Raw genomic sequence first — 14,336 nt, 5'->3', positions numbered from 1 at the left:
AGAAACAACCATGCGTCTTTTGCTGTGTTTTCTTATCGCATCGTCTGCTACGTCATGCATCGACGCCATTCTCTCTTTTCGGCTGATACATCAGTGGTCCCAGCTGGACTTCCAATTTCCCAACGCCTCCGAGAGGCAGAGAGCGCTGTCTCTGAACCACTTCATCCCTGGAGGGTCTGCACCTGTTGATTTATTCGTAGACAGGATAGGTAATTATCCATTTTTTTAAATTTATATTTTTTATTAAGTAGGTTATATCTGCATGGGTATGACGGGGTCTGCATTCAGTCAACTTGGAGTCGCATGGAGGTCAAAGCTGTATTATGTGAGGACCAAATGCCGTTTGTTCAACGCGTGCATGCTACCTGTGCTCATGTATGGCTGTGAGACATGGCATCTTACTAAGCTTCAAGGGTCTCGGCTTTTGAGCTTTGAGAATCGATGTCTCCGCCGAATCTTAGAGGTACATTGGTACGACCGCGTTACAAACACCCGAATTCATGAGCAGACACAGCAGCCTTGGGTGATTGACGTAATCACGAAGAAACGTTTTACGTGGCTGGGACATGTGTTCCGGATGCCGCCAAAAACTGCGACACTTTGTACCCTTGTGGCAGAGCATCATGGGTTCCGTCGTCGTGGCCGGACCTCCTTCACCCTGCAGCGGTACTACAAACGCGCTGCAGGTCTGGAATGACAGGAGGCGCAAGAGTTGGCGATGGATCGAGGGAAGTGGCGCGAGCTTGTGCTTGCCCTATGCCCCAACGCTGGGTCGTGACAGGGTGAAAGAAGAAGAAGAAGGTCATATATATTCATTGACGCAATATTTCAAATAACATTGATGCGATCTTTAACACTTGGGTTCATTGATATACTACTAGATGAGGAGTTCCGATACAAGTGTCATTTTAAAAATGTACCACAAAAGAAGATATTACGAATATCGTCTTATAATATTTCCTTGTAAGTATAATGCGTTAAGACCGTTAACATGGATTCCCGAATTTCACCCGTATTGCCCTGGCTGTAAAACTAAATTTGCGTTCTTGGAATAGTGACCCTAAGGGTGTCTGCAACCCAAAGCTTGCAAGCTACCAAAAATTCATGTCTGAGCGGACAGAGCAAGTCGTCATGCGCTGACTATTAGTTAGAGTAAGATGCAAGCTAGATAGGGCTTACTCATAATTATTGCCAGGTCGTTTTCGAGACAAATATTAAGTGAGCTTATATCGAGTTAAGTCCGCTGATATTAAAACAGTAAGTTTAAAACACTGGCCGAGTCGCTGAAAATCGGGCGTCATTTTAAAAAGAATATGATTCATCCAGTAGTCATTCAATGCTTGGGTTACTATTATTTGTTTTAACTTCTGATTCTGTTGTCGATATGACAAAGGTCCTTTGGACGATCGTCGTATCCTTTTCGATTGCATCTGTGAAAATATATCTAGTCAGTATCAACAAAGAACTCAGGATGATATCCACATCAGATCTTTATCATCCTAAGTAATAGTTAATCCGTTAATTTAAGTAAATTTGAAATGCTTTACCAAATTTTTGATATCTTTCAGTTGTAATGTTGATGTTGTTTGTCTTTTTAATTGTTAGGGAAAGATGGCAACGGGCGTGTACTCCTAACGATACCACGCCAAGGACCGGGGCGCGCATTCACCGTAGCCACAGTCAGCGCACTGCCAGGAGTTGGTGGACCACTTCTTCGTCCGTATCCTGACTATTCCTGGAATGTTGATCAAGGCACCAACTGCGACGGATTCACTTCCGTCTTCAGATTTGCGGTAATTATAGTTTTATAATTACCATATTATATTATAGTACATTACAGTACAAGTACATATAGGTAATTGTAGCACATTAATGCAACATTTATGGGAATTAATATCGAAAAAGTTATAAGTAAAGCATTAGGGTGGACTACAGCTATACTTTCATCATTCGCATATTTTTTTTAAACACCAATTAAATTGTATATATTATTATTATTAATTATAAGATAAGAAGAACTTTTTATATACAACGTTTTTAAAATTTGTGTTGAATCATATAAACTTGACTTGACTAGCTTAAGGGCGGACGTGCTCAGCGTGGGTCAAAATGGAGCTTTTTCCTATTTGTATTTCAAATGTATTTCAAAAAAATACTACCTTATTCTTAGGTCAATAAATATTATAAAGTAATCATTATTCATAGGGTGTTTATCACACTTGAATGGTCAAAAACATAGCTTATAATTAGTATCTTTAGAATTATCTTCAAATGTAATAATCTTGCCCATTTTTTGAATAATAAAATGCCTAATTCTTGTTAAGTTTGGGATCACAGAGATTATCAATATAATTTTTTATCGTAAATATTTTACTAAAATTATCTCGTCATAAATTATACTAATGGTTTTATAAATGCGTTTAAAAATTAATAAATGCAAAAAATCTTAACACCACTGCACAGTTACGTACCGAAATATGACTATATTCTAAAACATTAGAGCGAGAGTTTCAAAAGAATACTATTTTATGTAATAAAAATACTTTATGCAGTCATCAAATGTTTAAAATAAATATAAAGGATAATAAGGCTTCAAAATATACAAATAGATTATCTACAACGTTTAAGGTATGTCCAGGATCATGCTTTGAAATTAGAACAAAAGCTCTCTTTTGACCTACGCTGAGCATGTCCCCCCTTCTTGATAGAAATAATACTGAAATGTCATTTTGACGTCATGTCATATTGATTTCCATAGTAACGCAAATATAACAAAATTAGGCAGGTAGATAGTTTAGTTAGATGCACTTGCATTTTTAATGACATCCCCGAGCTGTAGATTTATCAGAAAAGTGAAGTCAATTCAGGCGCCTTTATTTAAATTTTGCCCAATCACCTCTGTGGACGTTGAGGTTGTTTTCAGCATATAAACAAAATACTGATAGATATGCGGAAAAGTTTAATGCGAGAGCACAATATTGATAAAAAAAATTAACTTGTTTTCGGACAATAAAACAGCAAATAGTATTTAGGAATAGTTAGGTGTGTCGTTTTTGTTTTTTAAAGTTGTATTTAGTTTAGGTACATTGCATTTCTTATTTAATTATTTGTGTTTTTTTTATATTATATTGATTATGATTATTGATTTGTTATTTGATTTTTATCAGTAATATTGGGTGAAGTGGGTATTTACATTTTTTTTTATAAAACTGTCAATTTTTAACTGCATATTTCTTCTGTTTTGGTGCATATAATCATGATTTTGTTGCATATAAATCCGCTTCCTAGTGTTGAGAAATGGGTGAAGTTTGTCTTAATCATCTACATTATTCATTTTCAGGCCGATGACTGCAATAGACTGTGGGTAGCTGACACTGGAAAAATTGGCTTCAACGCAAACTGCCCTCCTCAGCTTCTTGCGTTCGATTTGGCCACAGACAAACTTATTCTGAGATACAGGATCCCCAAGGATCAACTAAGAGAAAGATCACTTCTAATCGATCCGGTAAGATGCTTATTTTAAACGAAGACCTTATGTCTATGGCGGTTGGGCGCTTTGAGATAAGATTTATTAGTGTTTAGTTCTTCTTCTTGTTGTGCCATCCCCTAGCGGAGGTCGGCCACCATCAAGGCGATATTTGCTCTGTCGTCTGCTATCCGGAACAGTTCAGTGGAGCTGCACTCATACCAATCACGGAGGTTCTTATGCCACGAAATGCGGCGCCGTCCTCTGCTACGCTTACCATTGATATTTCCTTGAATGACAAGTTGGGGAATACTGTACTTTTGTCCTCTCCTTTGTGTTTAGTTAATCGAGATTAAATACAAATTGACACGGAAACGCTGGGGATTAAATGATTGCAGATGTCGGTGCAGTGGGAGTAAAGAATAACTCCGACTACAACCATGCATAGATCGTTTTATATAACCGCACAAGTAAGGAAAAAAGCTGCACTGTTTGAGGATAGCGTTATGGCCGCACGGCTTAAGCGTCGGCCTGTAGCGTCGTGGGTCCCAGGTTCGAATCCTGGGTCTGACAAGTACACGTGATATTGTTTTTCAATTTGTGTATGAGTCAGAGCATGGACGTAATAGGTTGAGCAAGTGGCTGACATACATTTCTCTTAAAAACAAAATCTGTTAATAAAAACCTCCACTTTTTGGAGGCCTATATGATCCTATTAGGTCGGACATGGTCGAAGAAAGTTTGAGGTGAGAACCAAACTTGGCATATAATATATCCACACCTTCCATGGTACTAACAAAATGGTTGTCATGTTTCTGAAATTACCCCCTATAAAATTTTAATTACCCCTTTTAATATATCCAAGTTATATGTAAAATCACATGTTTTGGGAGATACTGAATTTAGGACCCGGATGGATTTAGGAATTTAGGACCAGGATGGCCACGATGTAAAAAAATCAATGTGATAGTGTTTTTGAAGTTATTTTTCTTTAGGCGCATTTGGAAAATCAGATCAGAGTGTATTTTTGGCGTGTGACATGTAACACACAAAAAAAAACACACTCGATTGGATTCGAACCAACGATTGTTCGGTTATCAGCCGAACGCACGACCATTACGACACAGTATGATACTCCAATCGTGACGATTATACAGTATAATATTACAGTTTAGAATTGTTCCGTTGCCTAGGCAGCGAATTTATTATTGTCGGCCATTTGCAATTCCTTACGTAAACAAACTATTAAACGTCAAAGTGGCAGTTGTTACTTTAAAAATAAAAACAACGATAAATAATTATATAATTTAGTATTATAAGTTAAAGTGTATAAAAATAAACCAACGGCGCTCCAATAAGCGGTCCTTTATCTTGAGTGTGTAATTTAACAAGATAATTAAGAGCTAGTCGAAGAATCTAGGTTATCACAAGTTTTGTTTTTGTTTTGTTACGCCAAAGAAGTATAACTTCTAACGCGCGTACATAAGTACACACACCGATTTTTTTTTATTTTGTGTTTGGCTGACAATACTATTTTTGTGTATTTTTCCAGCGGTTGTCAACTCACTAATCTCTATATTCGGCCCATTGCCATTTATTTCATCGGTTTGACTACCTTTATCAAATTGCGTACACTTCCATATCCTGTAGTGACATCAATTGGCGAAAATAATAATTGAAAGCTCGAGCGGTAATGCAGTTTACTGCATTTCCATTTGTTTTAAAAAACAAATGAGTCATGCTTTCATTTTTTATTATTGTCATTGGTTTTGAAACAAATGAGTCACTTTTTGACTTGTTCCCTTTGATTCCTCATGAATAATTAAAAATAGTTGTGTTTAATAGTTGTAACAGTGTTTTTATTATTTGCGAATATTCCTTAACACAATTTAAGTTTTAATTAGTAATGGTTTATTTTGTTGTCTCGAAGACAACAGTAATGGTACATATACGTATTTTTTTCGACTTATACTAGGTATAAATGAGAATCCTGCCATTCTGGACAGTGTTTTTTTTTTTATTTATTAAGGAAACAAACAGTTACATATTTATTACAAAAATTTAAAATATAATAATGAAAAGTTATTGCAACCAGCAAAGTTTCCATGTATGCAATTATGTTGACCTGTATGTCCTTGATAACTATCTTAGAAATAGAGAGCATCAGTTGTTTATTCTCCCAAGGTGCAGAAGCAACTTGCCACTGGTAATGCCAATTGGGAGGGCGATAAATATGTTCAACCAAATTGCTTCGGGTGATTTTCACTTGTGTTTTGCAATTTGCGTGAGGGTGAGTTTAGGTGGACGCTATTTTATAGATTCTTAAAATAGGGCCTCCTTAGAAAACTCGATGTACTTCTTTGAACTTCTATAGATGTATAATTGTATTGTCACTGCTTTTGTATGTTTATATTATTATGTTCTCTTTTTATATTTTCATTCTTATCGCTTTATTATTATTTTTTCTTCTTTATAATATTTTTTTTATGTCATGTTGTGAACGACTTAAACGTATAATTTGTAATGTACACTATATGCTAAAAATAAATAAATTGAAATTGAAATTAAATTGAAATCTGCCGACCTAAAAGTGAACCTCATCAATGATATTCAAAAGCGAGTGAGTCAACAATTACGTTTATCTCGGATAACAAATGTCTATTTACAGAGATACCTATGTATGACGAGTCAAAACTGGCATGGGCACCAGAATAGTGCTGTCAAAAAGTGACCCTCCACTGTGTACTAAAGGGTAAAGTGATCAATCAATGTGCAATACGAGTACTCAGATAAGCATGGACCATTATTGTAAAAGAAACTCAAAAACTACGAATACTTATATACCACAACATGACATGAAAAGGTGCACGTCGGGCATAACAAGGAAAGACCGCTACAAAAAAAGATGAAATCATTTTCTATTAAATTGTGTCTTTGACGAATTCAATCGCACATTATAATACGAAATATGTGGGTTTTCATCACTGTTGGAGCCATGGATAGTGGATGATGAAGTCGTCAGAAGTCGAGATTATTTTGGTCGTTACTCAGATGGATGGAAGAGCGTAAACAGTCGGTACAAGAGTATATTACAGTAGTTATGTTACAATACTTATGATACTGTTCCGTGGTCTGATCTCGGTAGGATGAAATGTTGTGCGGAGCGATTCCGAGACTGAGGTACAGACCGGGAACTTATAATCGAGTTACATGTCCAATGAATTATGATCCCCTATTTATTGACGTACTCACAATCAAAATAATATCTTGAAAAGAATATTTAGGATATAATTATTATAATTGAGTCAGCTACTATATGAAGTTTGCGTCATCGCTTATCGCGGAAACAATCATTGCAATCAGCTATCCAATGAGTTTGCGATTATTGGACACTATGGGAAATGGGTATTTAATATCGCCAATCAATATGCTGATACAGATTGAGTTGTTTATCACCACAAATATAATCCTATTGTGACTTTTTACAGGTACCTGATGTGCAAAGTTTGGCCAATTCATGCAGCAACACCTTCGTTTATATTGCCGACTCACCAACGTTTGGTCTGATCGTATTCGACATGCAGAATACTCGCTCTTGGAGAATTGAGAACAAGGAATTCTATCCTTTCCCCACTTTTGGAACACACACGATTGCTGGTAATTTTGATTTACACATAATATTTAGATTATAGTAAGAAGTGACCGAGCGTGAGTAGGTAACAAAACCTGACTGGTTCAACTAATCGTCGCTGTAGGATTGGTTTCCCGAATAGACCAAATGTTCAGGAGACGAAAAACAAATTTCATAATCCTATATTTAAATACATGGAGATATTTAAATTGTTATTTTTACAGCATATGAATGATGTATTCATTATCATTATAAAGTAATTTAACGAAAGGGATGGTTCTCGTCCAATTAGATACAAAAAAACATTCTGCATTAAGAGGTCGATTTCGACAAAAACGGATATTCGGGAAACCAATCCTATAGCGACGTAATGTCACAGAAAGTATTAAAAATTAAGTATTGAAGTGAATACCTCCAAACTAAACCCGACCGCACTACAATCGGTCTTAATCGACCGTATCACAGAACCGAACAGTATCGATGTGAAGCATCTATTTAATGTATGACTGGGAATTTCCTGAAAGTAGATACCCAAGACTAAGATTGCTACGCTCTAAGTGAGCCCTGACTGATTTTAAAGAATTTACTTTAATGCAAAGTGCCGGGGAGAGAAGAGTACATGGAAATTACAAAAATTAAAAGAATACAAGGTATATGTAACAAACGAAGCTAATCATAAGGACAGCAAAACTTATCTGAAGAGATCTTCACGTCCGCAGTACGACGCCGCAATTTTTTTAAAAGCAAGATAATTGGCCTTTGTGGCAACCAAGTCGGACGGCCTGATGGGCCCAACAGCTAGTTGGACCGACTTAAGCACCTCTTCCCTTTCGGCGCAAATTCTCTGACATTCCCGGAGGATGTGGTTGACATCCTGTATTTCCCCTCTGCATGGACATGTTGTACGGTTTGCAAGTCCAAGCTTGAAATGAAGCAGTTACTACTTATTTTTTACTGAAAGGCACTTTTATAAGAAAATCTATGTAAACTCATTTAAAGCACACTTAAGTGTGTGGCGACTTTAGTCTTGGCACTCTTGAGACATTCCCAAGCGTACAAATTGCGGATGTTTCACATCAAACGTTCAGGCCTCGTGATATACTCGATTAGGACCGAGTGTGGTGTGGCGCTGCTTTGTTTGGAGGGGTTAATTCACAAATATGATGGAAAAAATCATAAAAAATCCCAGGGGTGCATGTTTGAATCCTGCTGTGTGTCGTATTTTTTTCAAAAAGATTTTTTCTGGTGGTTATTCTATTTCTCCGTTTATTGTATTTTCAAATTATGTATGTATAATTATTGTCATATTCTTTCCAGGAGAAAGCTTTGACCTAATGGGAGGTATTCTTGGATTAGCACTATATCCTCGCGTGCGAGGAAGACCAGCCGACACTCTGTACTTCCATTCCGTGGCGTCTAACGTGGAGAACACCGTTTCAACGTCAGTCATCAAGAACTTTACGCTGTTTCAAAATAACATCAATGCAGCAGCACGTGCATTCCAGGTATGAACTAAACAACCCCATTCGCGTCACTTTTCCACACACTAATTTCTTACTCATTTCGGAATCGAAGCAGGATCTCCCGGATGAGAGGTCAGCGCCTTACGCACTTCACCGCGAGAGCGGCCGTATTTCATATGTACAATAGCCATAGTAGAACTAGGGATTGCAATACCGGTATTCAATTATTTACCGATTTCAAAAATCCAATATACCGGTATTTTCGATATTAAGAAAGCATACATTTTTCGAATATAAATTTAATGTTATTTTTTCATTACATATATTAAGTTTAATGTATATCGCAAATATATTGACTGAAACAACAAAAGTTTAATAATATTAAAATTAAATCCCTCAAATATACTTACAGAACTGTCACGATGAATAATTAACCTATTTCAACAAAAAAAACATTCGTGGCAAATATTTCCAATTATTTTACTATTGATCCAACGTTGATAGTTTAGTATGTACCTATATCCAACAAACAACGTTAAATTTGAGAGTGATTTTCATGTACCCAGACTTATAGTATTTGTTAAAATTAGCAATTGTAAAATATTATGATCACTACATATTTATAAAGGTCAACATAATATAAAAATATGTAAGTAGGTTGAAGTGAATTTCAATAGTAATATTATTTATTCATAGGTACTTCTTTGTGCTATAATATGTTTCGACAAATACCTGGTACCTATTCAATAAGAAATACCAAAATACCGGTATTGATATATTCATTCGGTATTGCATATCCGAAGTCATTGATTGAAGGGTGGAGGTAAGCTTTCAAGATCCGATATAAAATAGTGCACACTAAATGTTGTCAGTCATATGTATTTGTTTTTATTGAATTCAGACTACAATTTATAGATGATATTAGTTTTTAATAATCAATTTAACCCTGCCTAACTAAACCACAATAGTTCTGGTATACTTTGGGCGATACGACAAAATTGTGAACACTTTTTCATTCATACTAAATACAAAATAAAAATTATTATTCTATCTATAAACTATCCGACATTTTATAGATAGACGAGTATTTTTTGACTATTATTTTATTATGGCTTGGTTTCGCAGGGTTTAATTAAATTTTAAAAACTAATCAACACCTGTAAATTGTAGTCGTATTTCAATGAAAACAGATATGTATGAATGAAAAGGTTAATTTGGATTATTAATGGCGGATCTTAACAGCCTACCTCCACCCTTCGCCACTGTGCCACTGAAGATCTCGGTTGTTGCCCAAAATAACTATTTCCTATATAAGATTTCAATGGTAGATAATATTTTTTTTTTTGTTTCCAATAGCAAATTCCCGGAAACCGCCCCACCCAGGCAATAGCGGAGGACTTCGACAAATCGGGGCGGCTGTACTTCGGACTGTACGACCCCATCGCCGTCTACCGGTGGGACAGGACCAAGCCCTACAATATCAACAACTTTGAACTCCTCGGCAGGAACAACCAAACGCTCCAGTTCTCCTCCGGAGTAAAAGTCATCGAGGAGTTTGGTAGGGAAGCACTCTGGTTGATGAGCTGCAGATACCAGAAGTTCATTACTAATACTATGAAGACTTCGGAGATTAACTTCAGGATTTATAAAGCTTACATTGACGATGTAAGCCAGGAAGATACATACGGTATGTAAGAAGATGTAACCAGAAGATATGTTCTTAAAAGAGGAGGGGATTTTTAGTTTAGCAGATCGACGCTAAGATATCCACGGCATACACATTTTTTAGAATATTTTTACAGAGCGTGACTCGAATATTTAAATATTATATATTCAGTGACGTCCCTAGCCAAAATGCCGCGACATTTTTTTATACAGTACTTTTTTATCATCCTTTCATGACTCCAATATCTAATAATTGTGTTGGATGGATACATTACTAACAAGATATAGGTGCCTATACTACTAAATCTAACTTAAATGCCATCTCTGCTTCAATAGACAATATTGCGAGTCTAAGGTTTCAGATAGATGCATTTAAAAATATACTTGACAGCTTTCATAACTCTCGAGTGACTGTGAAGAACGTGACGTCCAAGGACAATGGAAGTAAACTAGACATCGCAAACCCGACAAAAAAATAAAGTCCTGTTGAAAATTGTATAGTACTTATCTAATTAATAGATACATTTTGTTTCCAACTATTTTTTTAATGGAAAGATATTTCCGTTATTACTAAGTTTATGTAGCTTTCTATAAATATACCTAATGATTCTCCTCGATTTGCCGCCATTTGAGTAACTGCCGCCCCCAAGCGACGCTCAATCTGCCTACCCCCACGGGACGTCACTAGGTCGGTACCTAGTCCTTTGATTATCCGCTAATGATAAAATAATAAATCGATCAATGACAACTAGTGCCACCTATTGGAAACAACTAAAAGTATAATACACAATTTTACGGTTCGAATCTTCGCTGCATTTTCTTGGCGAACGTTTTCTTTCAAAATATTATAATGATAATTAGGAATTGTTCTCAGTTATATAATAATTGTTGTGTAGCTACCTATTGGGAGGTATTTATATAATATATCAGTGCATTATTTTTTGTAAATAAATATTGTGATTTATATATTAAGTTTTATATTACATATTATTGTGTTGATATTATCATATAATTACTTTGTTTGTTAATAATATTATTGATGTTTCGTATATTGTCTGACAATACTGAAATAAAAAAATACTTACATTAAAATAATGGCATTTTATTGGCAGTATTGAGGGTGGAAGTAGTCCGCAGACAGTGCAATGTGTAGATAGCAGTTAAAACCTAAAAATTACAACATTTTAATAATTCAATATTTTAATAATCAGCAAAACACTGCCGTGCGAACGGACATATGATCGCCTCCCGCCGGCTGAAGAAATGCTTACGTGCCGGGTGTCAGTTGTCGCATCACAGGAATGAACGAGTAAACAGTGCATTCCTGTCATTGTGTCGTGTGAAATCCATTGTTGGATTGATAACGTTTGTACCTTAATCAAATTTCGCAGACAAAATTCCAGGAATCAATCCGCAGTGTGGGAACAAAAAAACAATAGTTTACCCACGCTGTGGATAGCATTTTCTTTGTCTACTTTCAATATAAAAACAGACGTGGCAATCCAACAAGAAATCAGTACCTTAATTTCGTTCGTCTTAATCACACGCTTCTCGCTTCAACGTTAAAATAATTTGTATTACAAACACTATCGTCGTAAATCTAGTTATAAACTTTATATTGTACAAGCTGTAAATTGAATTTGTAATTTGTGTTAAGGGATAATAAATTTGGGGAATTACTTTTCATTACCTCATTACCTCATCACACCATCCCTGGCAACAGTATCATTGACGGATTATGACACAAAAACAAGGCGTACCACACTTAAAACTTCGTCACACGGAAATCTTAGAATTTCCATAAAATTGCCGAAAAATAAATGCGATCCCCTAATACTGATTGTACATTCGGATTGCAATCCCGGTATTTAATTATTAATCGACACTGAAATACCGGTATTTTCGGTATTAAGAAAGCATACACGCTTGTGTTTTTCGAAAATGAATTTGATGTTAGTTTTTCAAATTGTATATTAAATTGTTAAAAGTTGTATGCTGCTAAAATGCAAATATATTGACTGAAACCAAGAAAAGTTAAATAATATTAAAACAAAATCCCTCAAATATACTTATAAAATTGTCGCGATGAATAATTAACATATATCGAGAAAGAATATTGCCGTGGCAAATATTTCCAATTATTCTATAACTATTGTTGCATCGTTGATTCAACAAACAATGAATTTGAGAGAAAATTTTCTGTACCCGGACTTAATATATTACGATCTATACATATTTGTAAAGGTCAAATTAATGAATGCAATTAGGTGCTTTAAGTGGCTTTAAATAGTATGTTAAATAGATTTTAATGGTTATATTTGTTAGTAGGTACTTATTTTTTCTATAATATGTTTTGATGAATACCGGTATTAATACTGGTATTCAATTAGAAATACCGAAATACCGGTGTTGATATATTCATTCGGTATTGCAATCCCTAATTACGACGGCTAGACGAAACTACAAATCACAAAAGTAGCATGAAGGGTGTACATAAAATTTCTGGAAATGTTCGAGCATGTGGGACTCAGGTAAAAAGTTAATGCTATATACAACAACTGAGGCATGGTCTAAAAAGATCGTGACTAGGCGATGCGCGGATTGTGCAAATGACGCGAGCCGAACGAAATATAATTTCTCATAAAAATTCAACATGCGTCCATTTAATGTTATGTTTATTATTATATTAGTAATAATAATAGTATATTCATTGACATGTTTTCTTTTTCAAGTACATGCGTAACGTTTTTTAGTCATCTTTATGCGATTCAAGAATATATTCCTCCGACGCCATCGACGATTGTCGGTCTCCGATTGGCGACGAGTGCGAAATTTCGTCCCACCTACTGTTGAAAATTATTTGCCGTTTCACTTATGTATGCTCTTAACATGAGAGCTGGTGTGTCCATGGGCGGCTCTACATTTGGGATTAATAAGGATTAATATTATTTATTATTATCTGCTAGAGAGAGAAAAAACACTCTTCAAATAACCGTGGGTCTTTTTTAACATTGGGCCTTGACTAGTACTTCTGTAATTCATTACTTCACGTGTTCACTTGTTCTACCTCCCACCCGAAAATCATTGATGATTCAGGATATTACAAACCACCTTCCGTTCGAATGCATTCAGTCTTATCTTAAAAGAATTGAATAGAACTTACTTAGCTATTATACAACCAGTGGCGGATTTTCTTATAATCGTAGGAGATGCCCACCTCAGCGTCTCTGAATCATAATGGTCATAAAATTCCCCCAAATAATATCATATCGTCATTATCAGTTTGTGTCAAGCTATTACTGACTGAAGGCCTTCTCAAGCTCTCTCAACTATACACTTTTCTACGTAATTCCGCCAAACCTTAATATTTCGTCAATCCAACGTATCTACCGGTCGTCTTATAACCCTTAGCGATAGCGCCCATAGAACGCGTCGAGCTGGCGAAGTCGGCGTATGAAGCGTTTATTCATAACCATAATCACACGTCTCTTGCCGCGCATTACCCTTCACCTATGTAATAAGCGGCCCAAGCAGCACAAAATAATTATTATTACAGCGTCTCTCATAACAAAGCAATAAAAATATTATATTATTTCGGGGCTTGTAATTAATATTTACGACGACATTATTCAACCAGCAAAATATAGGACACGGAATAAAATTAAACAAAGACTTCTTTGTTATTAAATAATTGCTTCTCGCCCGTCGATCGACGACGCCTCGAGCAGCGTGATTTTGGTAGCCGTGTTCAATGAATGGACTTCTTTGTATTTTCATTAAATCGTATCGCCGAGAAGCGAAAAACGGTGACTCATGCGGCAGGCGGGGCACAAGGCATCGTCAAGTCCAGTGTGCGCTGGCGTATTTAATTACGTTGTATTTTCGATGATTTACGCGCCACTTGTAGAAATTTTGCGCGAGCGCCGCATTCGCTGCGTCAATGGGCTTTATGCCTAAGATTATCGCATTCGTCTAGCGTGAACTATGTGTTCAGCCCATCTCCATTTAAAGGTTTGGAGACTATTTGAAAAATGTAATAATTCAGACAATCTTAAAACAACGCGCCGATTCATCATCACAATAAATTATAGATCCCATTGTTGTACCAGTT

The 14,336-nt window shown here is 35.9% G+C and overlaps 1 protein-coding gene across 1 annotated transcript; it reads left to right on the top strand.

Moving 5' to 3' along the window:
* LOC147070366 (royal jelly protein-like protein) lies at positions 1 to 11,142 on the top strand. The gene is made up of 6 exons (XM_085949668.1): positions 1 to 209; positions 1,606 to 1,793; positions 3,341 to 3,505; positions 6,955 to 7,123; positions 8,415 to 8,602; positions 9,917 to 11,142. Exons 1-6 carry the CDS (start codon positions 11 to 13, stop codon positions 10,253 to 10,255), a joined length of 1,248 nt encoding a protein of 415 aa, XP_085805794.1. The 5' UTR covers positions 1 to 10; the 3' UTR covers positions 10,256 to 11,142.
* The last annotated feature ends 3,194 nt before the right edge of the window (positions 11,143 to 14,336 follow it).

Source organism: Rhyacophila brunnea, unplaced genomic scaffold, assembly GCF_057557595.1.
Source record: "Rhyacophila brunnea isolate RB1 unplaced genomic scaffold, BYU_Rbru_1.0 scaffold_22, whole genome shotgun sequence".
NCBI classification, from domain to species: Eukaryota; Metazoa; Arthropoda; class Insecta; order Trichoptera; family Rhyacophilidae; genus Rhyacophila; species Rhyacophila brunnea.
The sequence above is the reverse complement of the archived record's forward strand: the minus strand, read 5'-3'. Positions and strand labels throughout refer to the sequence as shown.